General features: G+C 34.6%; 1 protein-coding gene across 6 annotated transcripts in view; it reads left to right on the top strand.

The window, feature by feature from the left end:
• Positions 1-20,920, top strand: part of LCOR (ligand dependent nuclear receptor corepressor) — a 134,204-nt gene that overhangs the window by 46,116 nt on the left and 67,168 nt on the right. For 5 of the 6 annotated variants that reach the window (XM_045784975.2, XM_087862845.1, XM_045784974.2 and 2 more), the window contains 2 exons: positions 16,558-16,623; positions 16,968-17,047. Coding sequence is in view for 3 of the 6 variants with exons in the window: in XM_087862845.1 (XP_087718971.1) it covers positions 16,558-16,623; positions 16,968-17,047 (146 nt within the window). In the remaining 3 variants the exon portion in view is untranslated. Of the gene's footprint in view, positions 1-15,781; positions 15,845-16,557; positions 16,624-16,967; positions 17,048-20,920 lie in introns of all 6 variants that reach the window. The other variant, XM_087862846.1, reaches the window with a different exon arrangement.

Raw genomic sequence — 20,920 nt, 5'->3', positions numbered from 1 at the left:
AGTTGTAGATTTCCCCCTGAGCACTGCTTTTGCTGCATCCCATGTGTTTGGTGTGTTGTGGCTATTTTTAATTCTTGTCAATGTATTTTCTAATTTTCATTGTGATTACTTTTTTTGACTCATTGATTAAGAATGTGTTGTGTAATTTCCACATATTTGTGAATTTTCCAATTCCCCCATTATTGATTCTAATCTCATTGCGTTATTGTTGGAGAAGATACTTTGTATGATTTCCGACTTTTTAAATTTATTGATACTTTTTTTTGGTGACCTAACATATGGTCTACTGTGGAGAACATTCGATGTGCACTCGAGACAAATGTATATTCTTCCTTTTTTGGGTGCAGTGTTCTTTGTATGTCTTTAGGTCTAGTTGATTTATGGTGTTAAGTCCTCTTTCCTTTCTATCTTTTACCTAGTTGTTTCATCCATTATTGCAAGTAAGGTGCTGAAGTCTACAATTATTGTTGAGCTGTTTCTCCCTTCAGTTCTATCATTTTTTTGCTTCGTATGTTCTGGGGCTCTGTTGTTCGGTGCATTTGTGTTTTTAATTGTTAAATCTTCTTGACAGATTGACTCTTTTATCATATATTTTTGTCTGCTGTAACAAGTTTTAACATGTATTTTGTCTGATATCAGTGTATACACTCTTTCTCTTTCAATTGCTATTTTCATGTACTGTCTTTTCTTTCACTTTCAACCTGTTTGTGTCTTTGGATCTAAAGTGAGTCTCATGTAGACAGCATATAGTTGGATCATGTTTCTTTTATGCATTCTGCCCATCTATGCCTTTTAATTGGAGAGTTTAACCCATCCATTTACATGTAATGTAATTACTGTTAAGGATCTTTGTCATTTTGCTATTTGTTTTCTACATGTCATATCAGTTCCTAAAGCCCTCTATTACTGCCTTCTTTTGTGTTATATAAGTATTTTCTAGTGTAACATTTTAGGGGGAATGAAACATGAGAGACTATGGACTATGAGAAACAAACTGAGGGCCTCAGAGGGGAGGGGGGTGCGGGAATGGGATAGGCCGGTGATGGGTAGTAAGGAGGGCACGTATTGCATGGTGCACTGGGTGTTATACACAACTAATGAATCATCGAGCCTTACATCGGAAACCGGGGATGTACTGTATGGTGACTAACATAATATAATAAAAAATCATTAAAAAAAAACATTTTAATTCCCTTTTTATTATTTTTACTGTACAATTTTATAGTGATTTTCTTAGTGCTTGCCCTGGGGATATATAATTAATATAATTTATAAAATTCTATTTTGGATTAATAACTAATCTTAGTTACAGTAGTATACAAAATACTTTGCTCCTGTGTAGTTCTGTTCCCTTATTTTATTCTGTTATTGTCATAAATTACATCTTTATACATTATATGCCCATTAACATAAATTTTTTTTCAAAGGAAGAAGATTTAATATATTCAGGATTCACATCATGACAAATCATGATACTGAATACTCACCCCCCCCCCTTTTTTTTTAAGATTTTCTTTTTTTTGTCAGAGCACAAGCAGAGGGAATAGCAGGCTGTCTGCTGGGCAAGGAGCCCAGTGTGGGACTTGATCCCAGGACCCTGGGATCATGATCTGAGCCGAAGGCAGACGTTTAACCGACAGCCACCCAAACGTTCCTTGAATACCCTTCTCTTGATAAAAGTTCAACTTATGCATTTTTTTTTCTGTTTAACCTACCCTGCCATCTTTTCTCTTGTGCTTTGCTATGGTTTCACCCCACCTCTTCCTGTCTATGGTTACATTGACAGATTCCCTCCTTCTCCCCAGTAGTTTAGGAAGTCTACTCCTACACAAGCTATGATGATTAACCTTAATTTTAATACACTGTTTAACTTTACCACCATCTAAGTAGTATCTATAATCTTTCTTTTCCCCACCTCCCAGGTACAGTTAGCTGCCCATCCTCCTGGTAGAAATGGGGCATTTTATTTTCCAGTTTTCCTTGTTGATTTTCTCACGCATCAACATAAACTTACTGTTACATGAAGTTGTCTTTAAATCATAAGGAAAAAAAGAGGAATTACCAGAACACAACCTCCTTCCTTTCTCTTCTTCCTCAAACACTTCGTAATGTAGTGCTTCTATTGTAGTTTCAGATACTATTCCAAACAATTTGAAAATATTGAATTATTTTAATTTTTTTAGATCAAAACAATTTTTATAGCCAAGGAAACTGAGGAATAAATAAGACAACTTACCTAAGGCCATAGTACTGTTAAAAGGCAAAATCAGTAATTTGAACCTAGGTTATCTGGCTCCAGAGTCCTTGCTGTTAACCACTGGTCTGTTACTGCCTAAGTACTAGTGTTCATTCTATTACATTATAACATTGAATGTAGAATTCAGTTGGATACATAAAACATGGATTCATGTTGAAAATTCGGGACAGATAAAGTGAAGGGTATTGGGAGTCAACTGAAAGGAAAGATAACAGTTGGGAGGGGCTTTTGATCTGTGGTCTCGAAGACAAAGCAGGATCAAGACTATCAAGACTATCAAGGCTTTTTAGACAGAAGGAACAGGATGAGAAGAGGCCTTAAGACAAGGAAAAGCAGGTTGTACTCAAGAAACAGAATAGCTGAGTGTGCTTGAAGGAAACCGGGAGAGAAAGTGTTGAAATGGTTCATATCTGAAATGATTTAAAAGCCACACTTCATAGTTTGGATTTTATTCTGCAAGCAGTAGGTAGTCATGAACGTTTTCGAGCAGAGGAAGACTATTAAGAATTTATATGTAAATGTGTGTATAAAAATCTGGAGGCTAACTCAAACTTTGGTGAAATTAAAAATTTTCTAAAACATGTGGAAACTTATTTCAGTAGGGACCAGATTAAAGTTTGATCTTTTGTACTGCCATATATTAAGGTATGTTGGAGATGGGTTATAAAGTAGTGATTTTTTAAAACATGCATATTAGAGATTTTTAAAGAAATGTGTTTGATTATATTGAAAGGGATGTGCTTCCCTTTCAAGATCATCTCTTGTATGAGAGGTGGTGAGGTAGGGTATGCATTTATTTTAATTACATGCCGTATGCTAGTTCAGATCAGCTATAGTATTTTTGAGTGTTTACAACTAAGTTGTTTGCCAGTGCTGGAAATATAACCATAAGTAAGACCTGGTCATATTTTCAGTCTTTTTCTTCCTATTTGGTAAACATTGGAATACTTCAGTATTCAGTCCTCTTCCCTCTTTTCATTTTATCTGCCCTCATTAACCAAATGTGATCTCATCGAGTTCTAAGGCCTTAAATTCTATCTGTACTTTAATGATTTCCAATTTTATATCCTTGATCCCAGTGTATCCTTTTAAATTCAAACCCACCTATCCAATTGCCTCCTGCACATATCTTTTTTGATTTTAAAAGGCATGTTAGATTTAACATGTCCAAAACTGAACTAGATTTCTCTCTGCTGAAGTTGTTCTTCCTTTAGTCCTCTCTTGGAAAGTTACATTACCATTCATCCAGTTCTCAAACCAAAAGCCTAAGTATTGTTTTTAACACCTTTCCTTCCCATTCCACATCTATTTCATCATCAAAGCAAGTTGGTTTTATCTTCGAAATATATATTCAGCCACTACTCTCTACTTTCATGACTCCCATACTAGTTTAGGCCACCATCATCTATCTCTTGCCAAAGCTATAGTAATAATAGTTCTTTAATAATGTTTTCCTCTTGGGACACCTGGGTGGCTCAGTTGGTTAAGTGTCTGCTTTGGCTCAGGCCATGATCCCAGGGTCCTGGGATCAAGTCCCGCATTGGGCTCCTTGCTTAGCGGGGAGCTTGCTTCTCTCTCTGCCTACCGCTCATTCAGGTTGTGTGTGCTCACTCTGTACCCCCCCCCCCACCTCTCACCCCCGCTCTCTGTTTGACAAATGGATAAATAAAAAATCTTTAAAAAAGGTAATGTTTTCCTCCTAATCAGTTGCCTGTGCCCCCACCTGGGAATCTTAAACAATATAAATCTGATCATGTTGCACTTCCACCAGTACCCAGATGTAAAACTAGTTGATTTCTATTAAATTCAAAATCCTCACCATGGCATACAGGATCTTGCCTCTAGATTTCTGACTTCATCTCCTACTTTGTACTTGATCACTTTGCTGAGACCATATCAGCTTTCTTGCTCTTTCTCAAATACACCATAGCTCATACTATATGCTGCTTCAGCATAGCTCCCTCTGCGTAGAATGTTCTTATCTTGGTTATCTATGTTGCTTGCTCCCTCACTTTATTCAGTGCTCAAAAACGTTGGCTTAAAGTCTCTTCCTGACCTCTCTGAAGATTCTCCTTCCTAAATCCCTGCCCAACATTTCTCATTGTTCTCTATCAGTCAGGGTTTATCAGAGCTTCCTTGTTATCCCCTTACTGTGCTATTTTCTTCTTCAACCATTACTTTTACTTACCCTTATCACACATTATTTATCATCATCATCCTCATCATCATCATTTATGTATTTGTCTTCCTTGTCAGAATTAAAAAGTTCCATGATAGGAACTATTGTCTGTACTGTTCACAGCTGCATCCCTAGTGTCTGACTCAATATCTGTATAGTCCACCAAGAAACGGAGGCCCCAAAACAATAGAAAACCTCTACTTTATTTAACCTAAAAAAAAAGAGCAAAAGAAATTGCCGATCTCCCACCTTGTATTACATTTTTAGTATGTTTGAGACAATATGTAATAACAAAAGGCTATTATGAATTCAGTAATGCTTTCAAAGGAAATATGTATTTTGTTCACAGCAGAATGATATTTGGACAAATAGTGGCTGTATATGCAAGCACATTTTTATTTAATTTACAAACAGTGCTCATATGGATTTACTGACCTTGTAATGATGGAGTTCCTCTAAGGAATTGTGGCCTACAGATTGTGAACTCCTGATGTAATTGACTCATTCCTAATCAACTTCAGATTTGCATTTAAATGGCTTCTTTTTAGCATAATTACTCTACCCAAGACAGTTTGATATAACAGAAAAAATGAACCCAAACTGCCCTTGGATTTCCAAAGAACTAAATTCATCTGACCTAGCTACTTACTACCTTTGTGCTTTTGGTTACTTAACATCTTGGAATCTCATTTATGGTATTACGTATGTAAATATAATTATATGAAATTACTTTGGTAATGTTCCAGCTACTCAATACGTATTCCTTTTCCCTTCTTAATGTATTAATACCATTATTTTTCAGGACCTCATCTTTCTCAATTTATTTCTGTCTTTGCTGTGATTACAGCTTTGTACAAAAAAAAAAAAAAAAGTGTTCTGTCATCTCTCTTCATGGGCCAGCAAAGCAAGCCATTAATTATGTTCTGGTTTTAGTTCATCGATACAGGGAACTTAGTTGAGCTCAAGCAGAAAATCATCCCTTCTGTTTTTATTTATTTAACTGTTTCTTTGGGTCTTCAACATGCCAGACACAAAACGGAGTCATTCTAAAATCACAGACCACTCAGGTAAATATAAGAGTATAGGGAATTAGGAAGAGTGTGTGTACATTCATTCAACAAACATTTATTGACTGCAGTTTAAGGAACAGGCTGATATTAAGAGAAACATAATGGGCTCCAGTTCTTTGTTCAAAATCTAGTGGATACAATGCCAAAAAATAACTGTAGAATAGTTTATAAGTAGTAGTATAAGCAGTACTGATGAGGATGTTCCTAGTTTTGCCTGGGGCTTGAGGGATGAGATAAAGGATGCCTTGGAACAAACTAGATTGAGGATTGCAGGAAAACATTCTAGGCAGAGGATGTGCTATGCTTAAAAGGCACGGAAGCGTTGACATGTATGTAGTGATTGATAAATCAGTCTGACTAGAGTATAATGTATGTAGACAGAAAATGGTGTCATGGGAGATTGAAAAGGTAGTTTGAGACTAGACAGACCCAGTGATGTTGGGTGTCATCCAGGAATTTGAAGTCTTCACTAGTATCATTGGAAACCAAAGGTTTTTAAAACTGAGAAAAGGTGGAAGAAGTTTGGCAGAGCGTGAAGGATGAATTGTGTTGAAAATGGCCGTATCGGGGATGCTGAAATAGTAAAATTAATGAAAAGTTAGAAGAGGTCATTAGTAGGCGGTGGATGCATTCAAAAGAGCCTGGGTTGTAGAGTTACAGTCCTGGTTTTAAACCTAGGCCCTCTCTCTTTGTAGTTGTATGAAAAAATTAGCTGCCTTGATTTTCAGCTCTCTCATCTGTACTAGGTAGTAATAATACCTCTGAAGATTTGTTACAGTGGTTATGAAGTACCTGATACAGGGCTTGCCTGATGCCAACTAAGGACTCAGTTAATGATAACATGAACAACATGTAATTATTAAGGTAAAAAATGGCGAAGGCCTGAATTTAGGGGTGGAAAAGAGAATAGATTTGGATGGATCTTTCTGAGTTATAATAATAGGACTCACTGGCTAGAAGACTTGATGACTGACTTAGGGAAAGAATGGAATCAGACAGACTTAGATTTGTAATCTGAATGATTTAGGCTGAAAGGTTTAGGGATGCCATTTTCCTGGTAAGGAATAGAGGAGGAATCACTGGTTGAGATGAGGTAAAAGGAATGAAATTATTTTGATTTGGACTTTTTGAGGTATTTGGGATATCTTGATGATGACGTGAATGAAATAGGCAGTTAGAAATAAGGTCTGGGGCAGGAGATAAGAGATTGGAGAGTTATCAGTATATGCACGATAGCAGAAATGTGTGTAAATCTTAATGGCAGGGCATATATTTTAAATGCATCCTCTATTCCCACATTGCTGAGCTCTGTAATAACACTTGATTGGTTCTTATTATTAAATGTGAGATTTAAAAAATAATATCCTTTTAGGTTGGCTTTGTATATAAAAGATAATGCATAGTTACTTTGATTTCTAATTTAATGTTCACTTTATTTAAAGTTACAAATTTAAAACCTAGTTTTCCTAAAATACAGATCTTACTCTAATTTTAAACTTGTAATAAATATTTTAGCCTAACTTTTTAAAACGTTTTAATCTGTAACTATGAATTAAAATTTTTATATTTTCTCTCTAGATACTTAACAGAATCTCCCTAAGTACTTAAGTAAATCTTATTAATCTAATAATTTAAAGTTATAAATGTGATTGTTCTTAAGTTGTACGAGTACCTAAATACAGTGTGCAGACTTAATAATTCAGCCTAAAACCACATGTCTAAATCAGCTATTCAATTGTACATTTTAAATTAGAATTGCAAGGTTATCTCTGTATTAGGCAGCATTTTCTTTCTTTCTTTTTTTTTTATGATTTTATTTATTTATTTGACAGAGAGCACAAGCAGTGGGAGGAGTGGGAGAGGGAGAATCAGGCTCTCTGCTGAGCAGGGAGCCCGATGTGGGGCTTATTCCCAGGACTCTGGGATCATTACCTGAGCTAAAGGCAGATGTTTAATTGATTGAGCCACCCAGGTGCCCCCAGGCAGTATTTTCTTAAAACATTACAAATATTTATCAAACAGGCACAGATTACTTATTTTAATAGCTTTATTGAGATAATTTACATACCTTATAATTCACCCATTTTAAGTGATTTTTGTTATATTTATGAAGCTGTGCAACCATCACCAAAATCAAATTTTAGAATGTTTCCATTACTTCAGAAAGAACTGTGGCATTTTTTTGCAGTCATTGCTGTTTTCCCTCCTACCTGTAGAAAACCATTAATCTCCTTTCTATTTATATAGATTTGTCTTTTCTGGACATTTCATATAAATGGAATCATATAGTATTGTGGTCTTTTATTTCTGGCCTTTTTCACTTAGCATAGTGTTTTGAAGTTCATTCATCCATATTGTAATAACATTCCATTGTATGAATATATACTGTATTGTATTTATGCTACGTTGCTTAATACAAAACAATTAAAAGTTTAGTTCTCTTAAATCATTCTTATACTTAATACTTTGCTTTTTAAAAAAAAAGAACAAAAACCTGAAAATAAGTGAACTAATAAGCTTTTATCATAAGTTAAAAAAAGAACAACAGAATAAACCCACAGACAAGATAATGAAACTTAGAGTGAAAATTATTGAACCGGAAAACATAGGATAGAGAAGATCAAAAAAAAGCAAAAGGTGGGCAATGGGGAGTAAGAAAATAATCCGACAGGATTGATCAAGGACTTAAAAGACACAAATAATATTATAAAAATAAAGACTAACTAGAGATAAGGTAAAAGATTTAAAAGATAAGGGATTTGTAGCATTATCTATACTAGCCAGAAGGTGGAAGCATCCTAAGTGTCCATAGATAGATGAACATATTAAGAAAACATAATCTGGGGCTTCTGGGTGGCTCAGGAGTTAAGCATCTGCCTACAGCTCGGGTCATGATCTCAGGGTCCTGGGATCGAGCCCCACGTCACGCTCTCTTCTCAGTTGGGAGTCTGCTTCTCCCTCTCCCTCTGTGCTCTCTCTCTCAAGCCAATAAAATCTTAAAAATATGTATAATCTATGTATCAGTGGAATATTATTCAGCCTTAAAAAGGAAGGGAATCCTGTCACATGGTGCAGCATCCATGAACCTTGACGACATTATGCTAAGTAAAACAAGCCAGTCACAAAATGACAAATGTTGTGAGATCTAGTTAAGAGGTACTTAGGGGCGCCTGGGTAGCGCAGTCGTTAAGCGTCTGCCTTCGGCTCAGGGCGTGATCCCGGCGTTCCGGGATCGAGTCCCACATGGGGCTCCTCCGCTGGGAGCCTGCTTCTTCTTCTCCCACTCCCCTGCTTGTGTTCCCTCTCTCGCTGGCTGTCTCTCTGTCACATAAATAAATAAATAAATAGATAAATAAATAAATAAAATCTTAAAAAAAAAAAAGAGGTGCTTAGAGTAGTTGCATTCATAGAGATAGAAAATAGAATGGTGGTTGGCAAGGCTTGGATGGGGAAATAGGGAGTAATTGTTTAATGTTTCAGTTTTGCAGATGAAAAAAGTTCTGCAGATGATGTAAAAACAAATATTTAATGGTACACTTAGTGGCTAAAATGGTAAATTTTATATTACATATATTTTACAAGTACAAAAAGGATGAAGGAAAATATTATCAACAATCTTACGCCAATAATTTTGAAATAAAAGAAAAATGTAATTTTCCAAAAACCGACTCAAGAAATACAAAGCTTGATTGGTTCTATAACTATTAAATAAATTTAATAGAGCTCTTCTCTCAAAGAAAACACCCCACATGGTTTTACATGTGGGTTCATCTCAACTTTAAAAGAGAGTATCTGTCACCTCTTCCAGAAAATAGAAAAAGACAGACTATATCTCAGTTGTTTCTATGATGTCAGATACCAAACCCAAACAGGTATTATGAGAAAAATTACTGGTCCATTTTACTCATTAAACAGATTACCCTTGGGGTGCTGGGTGGTTCAGTGGTTAAGCATCCAACTCTTGATTTCAGCTCAGGTCCTGATCTTAGGGTCCTGGGATTGAGCCCCACATTGGACTCTTCACTCAGGAGAAGTCTGCTGGAGCTCCCCCGCCCCACCAATGCTTTTGCTCGCGCACATGCACTCTCTCTCTCAAATAAATAAATAAATATTTTTTTTTAAAAAAATTACCCTTTTAGTAATAGTAAAAATTTATTATTTTGTTTTATGCTTTTATCCTTGAATTCTTCATCTGATATTTATCTTGCCACCTAATTTATTGCTTCTTTTTTCTTGTTTATGTTTTTCTCTTTGCCTATGTCTTCAGTTTCAACATATCTTTGTCACTTTCAGCTCATTATAAACTGCATATTGCTATACCCTATGTGACAAACTTTTCACTTAATTAATCCAGTTAATATTTATCATAATGTGTACCTGTTTGGTATTATTCCTGAAATTGTTTTTTGTGTTTCTTGTTTAGTATGCTTGCTTTTTATTTAATTTTTAATTTTATTTACTTTTATAGTTGACCTTTTTTGTTACTGTTATTTCCTCTGGTGGTTTGGAAATTCTTCAGCTTTAGTCATACATTTTAAGCAAGTTCATCTTAAGCCTACATTTCCTTAACATCAAAGATTAATGTCTATTACAAATTGCTCCCTTATCCCACATACACACTTGATTTTGACATACTTAAGCGTATCTTATTCTTACTTCTTCACCTAAGATTTGGGATGTTATTCTTAAATCATTCAATTAAAGAATTATATTGTGTTCATCTATTTAAAGAGTTCTTTTTATTCATTATATTAAACTGAACCCCTGTATTAGTAACAATTATTTACACTTAACTATTAATTTTATGGGTATATTGCTTACCGTTATTTTTTATATAAACAATGTTTTCTTAGGAGGTACTTGTTCTGAATCATTTTTTATTAGCTGAACTACTTTTAAGTAACTCTTAGCCCAGAGTGAGTGCTGCCGTGCTTTTCAAATCAGAGCATATCTAGTTATTTCTTTCTTTTACCCATGTCTTTAAATGATAGACTGGCTAAAGAAGTGTTTTGTTTTTGTTCTACATTCAGAATTTTGTAAACACATACCTCCATTGGCTTTTAGCATTTACTTTTACTGATGAAATGACTGGCAGTCTAAATCTCTTTTCTCTTTGTTATTCTAAGTAAAAAAAAAGGAAAATTTCCCCCTTATTGGGAGCTTTTAAACTTTTATTCTTGAAATTGAGATATTTTACCAGAGAAGTATTAATATACATGCTTTTTTCCCCCTGAGTATTCAGCCTCAGTTTTTCTCAGAGCCCATTCGATATGCAGACTCAAGATAGTATTCAACTTTAGAAAGTTTTCTTCTTCTTCTCCTTCTGCTTTCCTTTTTTAAAAAAAAGTTTATTAAAATGTATATTGTTTGCTTTTTTCTTGTTCTGGAAATTGTGTTTTACATTGTTCAATGTCCTGGCCACCTCATGATTTCAGTGTCTTCAGATTCACTATTTCTTTCTTAATTTTGACTTTTTGAGGACATTTCTTAAGTTAGTTTTTTAAAATTACTTATTTATTATATATTTTTCTACATACCACCTCTGTTTGGCTATTTTGATAGTTTTTCTTTTTTCCTTCTCTTCTAAGCACATGTTCTCCACTTTTTCCAAAGTAGCATGCCCTTTTTAAAATGCTGTTCTTCCCTGGTCTCAGTGGAAATACTATTTACATTTTTTTCTTCAAGTTCTAATATTTTTTCTTCATCAATTCTGTTTCATTTTGAGCCATTAGTTGTAATTAGGTTATTGTTTCTCTTCATTGTATCTGGTTGGGTTTTTTCATCAGTTCTTGTGCTGGGTAATTTGGAGGGTGATAAGTGTGCCAGCAATTGGGCTCTTCAGAGTGCATGGGCCAGGAGCAGATGCTCAGAGGGAGAGGAAGAACTCTTAGTGAATGTAGTTGTCCGGCACTGGGCGGGGTGGATCACCTTAAGTAATGAAAAGAGGAGCCTGGTTTTTGTTTATTACCTGTGGAAGTCCATCCACATTTCTTTGGTTATAGGATACACTGGGGAAGCTGGAACATCAGTAAAAAGGGATTCTTTACCTCATATTACCTTGGATAAAATATAAAAGACTATATAAAATCTGGTGCTTTTTAGTTCCTTTGGGGCTCCCTTATAATGGAGTTTAGTGTGGTGGTGGCAAGTTCTACACCTGAGTTTTAAGCAAAGAACAACAGACACTGTCGGTCTCCCCTCATTACTAGGATATTAGTTGATGATTGTTACCAGCAAGCATCTCTGAACTGGCATTTTATAAAATAATAATACTCTCTTGGAGGTTGAGCTCTTTTATACCGGGCACCAAGTTTTACAAGACACCCAAGGACCTAGATGTAAAAATTGTGAATTGTCTGATGTGCTTCTATTTTTCCTTGAGTACCTCTTTGTCTTCCAAACTGCTAATCTCTATACTGGTTTCCTCAGAGAAAAGATTCCCAAGACTCAGCCCTTTTTTCATTCCATCTGTAATATTTTCTTTATTTCAGAAGTACACACTATATCGCTTACTGAAGTTGGCTATGTATTTGATACGTTCCTGCCCTGTTATTTTTTATAACCAGCTTTTCCTCTTTTGGTTGCAAATAAAGAGGTAGCGAGTATGATTTAGATTGAAGAGGGAATATGTGAAAAAATTTAAGAGCTATATGATTATTTAATCAGAAGCTAAAAACCAGGCATGTTGCGTGCATCCTAGTATAAGAGAAAAAAAAAATGTGGGAAACAGGAAGACCTGCATAGCCTTCCTAGAGCACTAAATCTCCTTGAGCAGATAAGGCCTAAATGTGTGAAAAGAAAAGAAAAAAAAAAGGCTTAGATAGCCTATGACAAATTTTATTTTATAGCATACTTTTATAGGCAGGGCTTTGCATGGGCAGAAAACAAAACATAAACACTTGACATTTATTTAAAAGGGGAGAGTGATAAGTAAGGATAAGAAAACTGGAAACCCAAGATTCATGGGGGCAGGTACCATGTCTGTTCTCCATTGCCTACTCAGTGCCTGCCACTGTCCCTGGTAGGTGGTAAGTTGTCAGTTAATATATATTGAGTAAACAAATATGTATTTGTTGAACAAACTGAAGAGTGCCTTGAAGGAGATAATTTATTTGGGCAGAGGTGAGATGGAAAGCCTTGAGAAAATACTAGGAGGTAAAAGTGATGACTAAATACACCAGAAAACCAATGTGACTGGAGCTGTGAGAATGAGCACAAAGTTCTGGGAAATAAGGCTGCTAATGGTAGCTTGGAGCCAAATTACAAGCAGCTTTGATTGTTGGACTTAAGAATTTAAATTTATTTTTTAAACAAAGTAGAATTTCTCTGAATAAATAGTGGTATTGACAAAAAGCAGTGTTTTAGAAATAGTCTGAAAACATAGTGGAGGTTGCTGTGAGGAAGAGACTGGAGACCAACTTTGAGACCATTGTGATGTTGGATAGGAATTCTTGGGACACTAGTTATGTCCTATAAAATTACCAATATTTCCTTATATGTAATATGTTACATAAAGATGCTTTTTAAGCCCTAGTGATTGAACATAATGACATGGCTGTCTTTCTCAGTGTTTATTTAATTTTCCATGGCATTTTGTTATTGATCTCATGGCTTTTCTGTGAGATCATGGTATAAATTTTGAATACATTTGTTTTTCCCTTATTTGCTTTTTGTTAATGTCAAGCATAGCACATGAGCCATTTCTCGTTGCTATGCAACTGCTAACTAAATTCAATATTTAATATTAATAAAACTGAGTAGCATTAAATTCAGTTAATAGAGGGTAGCAAAATACGGCTTTACAGTTTCTAATAAGATTTGTAACGTTTAACATATGTTACAGATATGAGCAAAATAGGGGTGACCTCTTTACAGTTGCTTTTTTAATCAGAATTAATTGTGGTTAAAGGACCAGATTTTGTCAAGCAGAGAAAGACAGTTATATGGTTTCACTCATTTATGGAACATAAGAAGTAGGAAGATCGGTAGGAGAAGAAAGGGAAGAAGAAAGGGGGGGATAAACAGAAGTAAACAGAAGGGGGAATGAACCATGAGAGAGACTATGGACTCTGGGAAACAAACTGAGGGCTTCAGAGGGGAAGGGGGTGGGGGAATAGGATAGGCTGGTGATGGGTATTAAGGAGGGCACGTGTTGCATGGTGCGCTGGGTGTTACACGCAAGTAATGAATCATGGAACTTTACATCAAAAACTAGGATGTACTGTATGGTGACTAACATAATATAATAAAAAAATATTATAAAAAAAAAAGGCACCAGATTTTTTGTTTGATTCCTTTTGGTCTTTTCCCTTTCATGGCTTTTTGATATGTAATTTCAGTTTTTGTTAGTGTCTGTGTGTTATTGATGAAATTTTTATTCCGTTTTCTTATTTCAGACTCTGTTATCTTTTGTAATTTTTATAATTTTGTATCTCAAAGCTTTTATTTGCTTTTTTTGTTCTGAGTATTATTTCTTGCTATATTTACATTTTTCCTTTTCAAGAATTTATACTTACTATGCAAGTTTGGAATTCATTATAATTTCATACAAACCTACGCTCTTTGGGACAAGAGCCACCTGTACTCTCCTTTAGCTACTTGTAGCACATACTTGGTACTTTCAAGATATTAAAATGCTTTCATTAATATTTGTAAAATAGGGTGTTAGAGTTAGAGATAGGCTCTGGGATTAATTTAAGGGAAGAAAAAAAAAAAAACCAAACTAGTGTTGCGAAGATCTAGTTTGCAGGCCCAAGATAGCTAGGATCTAGCAATTCGTTTTTCGTTCTCTTACCACCATCTCCCTAACCTCTAAACCCCCAGTCCAACCCTTTCTCCTCCCTAGTGTGGGGAAGAGGGGTCATAGTAAATGAGTGGAAAATGTTCTAATTATAGTAGGCAAATTACATAAGCAGACACAGATAACTCCAATTTGCTTGAATGGGTAGTTTGATTTTGTTAATGTCCTTGGAATAATTTTGATGGGAAGAAATTAAGGAGAGTTGAAAAACAATTGCTTCTTAATAATACATGAAAAATCTAGAATCTAGAAGATAGTGTAGAAAAATCAGGTCTTTAACGTCAATGTAGATAATGCAAACTCTAGAGATTACTCTGTTGAAAACAATGGCTAAATACTGTGGACAAAAAAATCCCTTACACTGCATTATTATTCTTAAATTTTAATCTTTTTTATTTTATTTTATTTTTTAAGATCTTATTTCTAAGTAATCTCTATACCCAGTGTGGGCCTCAAACCTACAACCCTGAGATCAAGAGTCTCATGCTGCACTGACTGAGCTAGGCAGGCGCCCTTGCATTATTTAATGAGATAAAATACTGTTTCTAAGGACCATCTTTTTTACCCCTTTATCTTCCAAACCCTTTATGGTGATTGTATTTGTGGTAAGGAAATGCTAACTATGTGTGCGGACCTCATGTATCCACCTGGGTATAGTATTTTAAATTAGTGGGTCTCCCTCCCTTTTAAGCATAAGAGTACTTTTTTTTTTTTTTTTTAATTAAGTTTTACTCAGTTAACATACAGTCCAATATTGGTTTCTGGAGTAGAATTTAGTGATTGTCACTTGAATACAACACCCGGTGCTCATCACAAAATGTGCCCTCTTTAATACCCTTCACCCATCTATCCCATCCCCCCCACCCATATCCCTCCATCAACCCTCAGTTTGTTCTCTATCGCTAAGATTTTCTTATGGTTTATTTCCCTCTCTCCCTTTCCCTCCCTCCTTCCCATATGTTCGTCTGTTTTCTTAAATTCCACATATGAGTGAGATCATATGATATTTATCTTTCTCTGACTTATTTCATTTAGTATAATAATATACTCTGGCTCCATCCACATCCTTACAAATGGCAAGACTTCATTCTTTTTGTTGGCTGAGTAATATTCCATCATAACTATCTTTTTAAATTATAAACCTGTGATAGTAGACTATGTGACAAAATGCATAGTGCCCCAAAATACCTAGTACATACTAGAAATTCAGTAACACTTTTTGTATTTTCTTAATTACAATAACATTTTTATGTGTTTGAAAAGTACTATGTACAGTGAATGCACAAGACATACTCTTTCTGAAGCTCATGCTTTAAGTATATATGGATTCGTGGACCCCTTGTAACTGTTTGAACTCCCAGTGAGATCCATAGTTTGGGAACCACTACTCTTACCCATTATTTCTGTTATGTTATATAAAGGTACGATCTGATTCCTTTCTTCTTTTCCCTCCTTTTTCTCTTAATGAACCATAGGAAACAGCAAGATGGCCAAGATTTTTAAATTGTTTTTCATTGAGTTGATCAGCAATATTTGAGGTAATAAATCAGAAAAGTATTTTTTTAATACTGGTAAAAGGTGATAATATTTTAAATATTTATGTGTAGGTGTATTTGAATTTCTTGTATGTATAATTAGTGGGTTTTACCTTCATAAAAGAACCAGCAAGTAGTTATTATGGCAATGTGGAACAATTACAGAGGTCTTTTTCTTTTAAAATACTGTGTTGTGACCATTTTCTTTAGTGATAAAGATGTTCTTGGTGAGGATTTTCCTTCTTTAAAAACTGTTAGCTTGAAAAACCTATGATCTCAGTTGATACTCAGAAACATGCTATTTAGAGTAATCTAGAATGCTGTGGAAACTTTGAAACGATTTGACCTTTTATTGGGAAAGGTGCCTTTTTAAAAATGAAGTTGGGCATTTATGTAAGGAGGTATTTGGGATTGTGTAAAATGATAAGAGAACCTGTGAATTTCCATTCATTCATTGGTTATTTCTAGTGTTGTCTGTTTTGTATTGTTCTTGAATGTGCTCTGAATTTATATTGAATGTTAATCATGGACAAAAATGCAAATGCTTCTTTTAAATTTGTCATTGACACTCTTTCCTCAGCATCCCTTCAGTAATAACCCGGGGATCCTTGAAAACTGGAAGAATACAGTTTTTTTTTTTTTTAAGCAACAGATTGATAATATTACATTACCATAGGGAGTATTATTGTAATATGGATTTTTTTTCATCCTTTCAGGATTTGAAAGTATTCTTGAAGGGCTGTTTGGACCTGCATTATTAAAAGATCTCAGTTTATTTAAAGGTATTCAATTTTTTTTTTTTTTTGGTATTTCAGATTCTTCCTGGTGACATATATGATACTTTTGTGATTTAAGCCTCCATCTCCTTCTCTTTATTCAGTGTTATGTGAGTTAAAGCTGTATCCCTGTAAGCATCTGTTTGTGTTTTAGTTGAATGCAAATATATGTATTAATAAGGTATATTAACTAGTGAGCAGTTATTAAGAATTTTAAGACAAATAAGGAACCTGTCTACTGTTTAGGGTTTTGTTGTTGTTATTAAAATAAATATATTTGATATTTTCATTTGTTTCATGAAAAATTCCCTTTCGTGACTGTTAATTTAGTATTCCAACTGTTTTTGCAGACTGTGAACCCGAAAACATTTCTGATTGGACTTTTGATGAAAATTGTCTATTCTGTTGCTTGAGAAGAGATAAAGTAAAGGTAACCAAAAAACTTGTGGGACTTATCTATTATCTAGTGTGGTATTTTATAGTTTTTATTTCTTCAAAACTTGATTACTTTTTTGTAGGAAAAGGAAGGCATATCCCATATTTATTTAAAAAGATTTGATAGTAACTCTGTTTTGCTATTTAGACTGTTTCTAGTATGTTGATTAGCCTATTGAGAAATCTATATCCCAATGTGCATTGCTTTATTTATATAGCTCACTAGGCAGAATAATTAGCTAGATTTCAAACTGTTGGGTGTATTTTAAATATGAAATATATGATAATTTAAGCAATGAGAGTCATTTGTACAAAAAGCAGTAACATGGATCTAGATCAAGTAGTTACTAATTCATGTAGATTTATGACAAACTATGGTTTATGCTTTAGTAGAAGATGTTTCTTTATACTATTTGAACATGAATGCTATTTATATTCAGTTGTAGAAATTGGCAGTATTTTGGGTTTCTGTTTTTAGTGCTTTGTGTTAAACGTAAATGGAGTTTTGGTTTAGAAGCATTTCAATTGTTGGGAATATTTATTAATAATGGTTTCCTATCTATGTTTCTTTTTATGGTACTTCTGTTCCCTGTATTTATTTATTTATTTATTTATTTATTTATTTATTTATTTATTTATTTATTTAAAGTAGACTCCACGTCTAGCGTGGATCCCAGTGTGGGGCTTGAACTCATGACCCTGAGATCAAGACCTGAGCTAGTATCTAGAGTCAGATGCTTAGCCAACTGAGCCACCCAGGTGCCCCTGTTCCCTGTTTTAAAGCTTTTGGAAACATTTTTAATTCCTTCCTTCCCCTTGTACACTTCTAACAGGATCATTGACCAGGTTCTGTAAACTCTTCCCTTATACGGAGTTTATTCATTTTTCCTTCCACAGTCATTACCGTATAGTTTTTACCGTTAGCATTATTTATAGACTACTGAAATAACATGATTGGTCTCTTAGTTTTCTTCAGTCTTTTAAACACTGCTACGAGTTTAAACTCCTTCCCCCCAACCCTCATCCCTCAAATATGTGGAAACATTATCCAACACACAGTCTCCAGTGACTTTTTTCATTGTATCTGGCTTTATTAGCCGAATGTTCTGTGCCTCAATACTCTCCACACATCAGTCCAGTTCTCTTTCTAATGCTGCCCCCCAAGTCTTCTATATAGTTTTCTTTCAGCTAAACTGGTACAATCATTGCTTTTACTATTTAGACTGTAGCATTGCATACCAGTTGTTCTTTATAGCTTGAAATTCCCCTTCCCTTAAGCTTAAGCTTCCACCCTCCTTCAGTATCAGCGGTATACCTCTGCTCTTATTGCTGTTTCAACCTTTCACACTGTTGTAGTATCTATAACGATTATTTGTCAATTAATAGTCTGCCTTATTATGTTCCTGTTTTTCTGTGTTTGTGTCTTGTGTTCTTGACTACATTGTCAACCTCTGAAGACTGAACCATGTTGTATACTTCGTTACCCCTCCTTGTAACCCACTGTACCATTATTTACCATTGTTGGCAAGTTGCTTTAAAATCTGAAAGCCAGTTTAAGAGCTTTTCAGTGTTCTTTTGTAGCTTCCTTTTCTTACTTACTGCATGAAAAAGTTGTTATTGTGACTATCCAGGATGGTCTATTATCATTGAATTAATGTGGAGAGTGTTTTGAAATTTAATGTGGTTTGAGAAAGACCATAAATTAAGCAAGTATCAGTGAAGTCGAGGTTGATCATTTTAAACTGTGTGTGTGTGCATGCATATGCATGCATGTTGTGACTATTGAGCAAGTCATTTAATAGGCATTTTGGTGGAATAGAAGGAGCAACTATTAATTACCTTTTTAAGGGTAGGATTGGGAGGAAAACCCTTCTGTGTTCAGTAGTTGAGAACAGTATATTCTTGTAATATGATTGAGTTTTCCATTGCTATATGAGGGTAAAATATTATGTGAATATTTTTAGAAGATGGAAATAGCAAGTCATGGAACCATGTAGCATTTAAAGCAGCTGTTCTTATTGTTTTAGTTCCTCAATTTCTAGTTGCTTTTCTAATTAGAAAGAATATTTCCATTTGACAATTTAGCTAGTTCTGGGAAAGCTGATATTTTCCATTAGACACTTCACTATTTATCTTTGGCATTTATTTTTTTCAGAGACAGCCATAACATCTATAGTGGAAAATAGGAAAAGAGAGAGCTTGTTTGAAGATGTAACTTGTCAAGTATGTATCTCTAATTGTGTTAGACTTAAAGTGATTGAACTGAAACTTTTAGAAGGCACTTGGAGCATCTCATCTGAGAAGGACTAGAATGTGGAAGTAAATATATCCACTGGGTTGAAGCTTGTACTTTTTAAGGCTGGCTTTAAGATTCCAAAAAGAGGAAATCTCTGCAGAGTATGGTAATAGCCAATAGGTGGCAGCATAGAGCATGATAGTGGAGTCTTGAGTTTGAGGGTGGCATGATGAGATATCCAGGATATTTGGAAAAGCTGTTAGAAATATTGGTCTGATAGTTGGGAAAGAAATGGAAGTTATTCATATTTTTTCATTTTGGACTTTCAGTAGATACCGAAGCTGTTAAAACTGATAAAGTAAATGCATACCGTTTATTTATATTTACTTTATAAAATATATAGATAAAAAATACAAAGTAGTCTCTTTGGAAAATAGGATGGGGGTTCAGCTAGAGATTAGTGAAACAATTGTTGATCTACCCTTCAGGATTCTACAGTGATTAGAAAATACAATTTTTAAGGGATCGGAAAGTAACATTTTTTGAACATCTGTGTGCCAGTTACTTTTATTTGTTCCCATTTAAATCCTCACAACAATCGTATAAAGTTGGTTAAAGGCATACCAGTTTTAGAAATAAGAAATTGGAAGGGTTGCAGAGATTATTACAGGCAGTGTCACGTAGCTGGAATTTGATCCATGTTTTTAGAGTACATGCATTTTGATAACATAACTAGGAACAGAATCACAGAAAGTGGAGAGCAGGAATTAAAGTAGAACTTGGAATGATTCAGTTTGAAAGAGAGAAGAGAACTAGAGTGTAGATGGACAAGAGTGTATTTGAAATAGCCACTCTCAGCTGTGCCTAGGAATCTACTAGTGAGTACCTGCCTCACTGGTTGCCTTCTTTCTTTTCTATTTGTTGGGCATATAGGAGGCACTCTGTAAAATGTTTACTAAATGAGTAACTTTACTAAATAAGGCTTAATAAACTTAGAGAATTAAATTAATAGCTAACTTTTGAGTGCTTACATGTGACAAGCATATACACACAGTTACCTGTGTGTATTCACTCATAAGGCTTTTAGACATTTTTTAGCTTCTTTGAAATAATTTTAGACTTATTGGAAAGTCAATAAACAATTGGAAAAACAATAAAGAGTTATTATATACCCTTTACCCAAACTTTCCAGATGTTAGCATCTTATGTAACCACAATATAATTATAAAAATCAAGAAATTAACATTGATGCCGTATTATTTAATATGTAAACCTTTCATAGTTAGCCAGTGATGTCAGTAATGTTATGTTTCTGGTCCAGGATCCAGTCTGGGTTCACACTTTGTATTTAGTTGTCATAGTTGGAATAGTATTTTTTGCTTTGCCTTTCATATATTTTGAAGAACACTAACATTGATTTGTAGAATGTCCACTCGATTTAGGTTTGTCTGATGATTCCTCATGATTGAGTTTAGGTTATGCATTTTTGTCAAGAATTCCACAGAATGATGTATCATCCTTAGTGCACCCTATCAGGAAGCATACGGTGATGTTTACCTTCATCAGTTAGTTAATGTGATGTCTGCCAGTTTTCTCTATTATAAGGTTTCTATTTTTTATTCCCCATTCATA

This window comes from Ursus americanus, chromosome 6, assembly GCF_024610735.1.
Source record: "Ursus americanus isolate L20-20 chromosome 6, mUrsAme1.1.p, whole genome shotgun sequence".
Classification (NCBI taxonomy): Eukaryota; Metazoa; Chordata; class Mammalia; order Carnivora; family Ursidae; genus Ursus; species Ursus americanus.
This window is presented reverse-complemented; position numbering and strand designations above follow the sequence as displayed.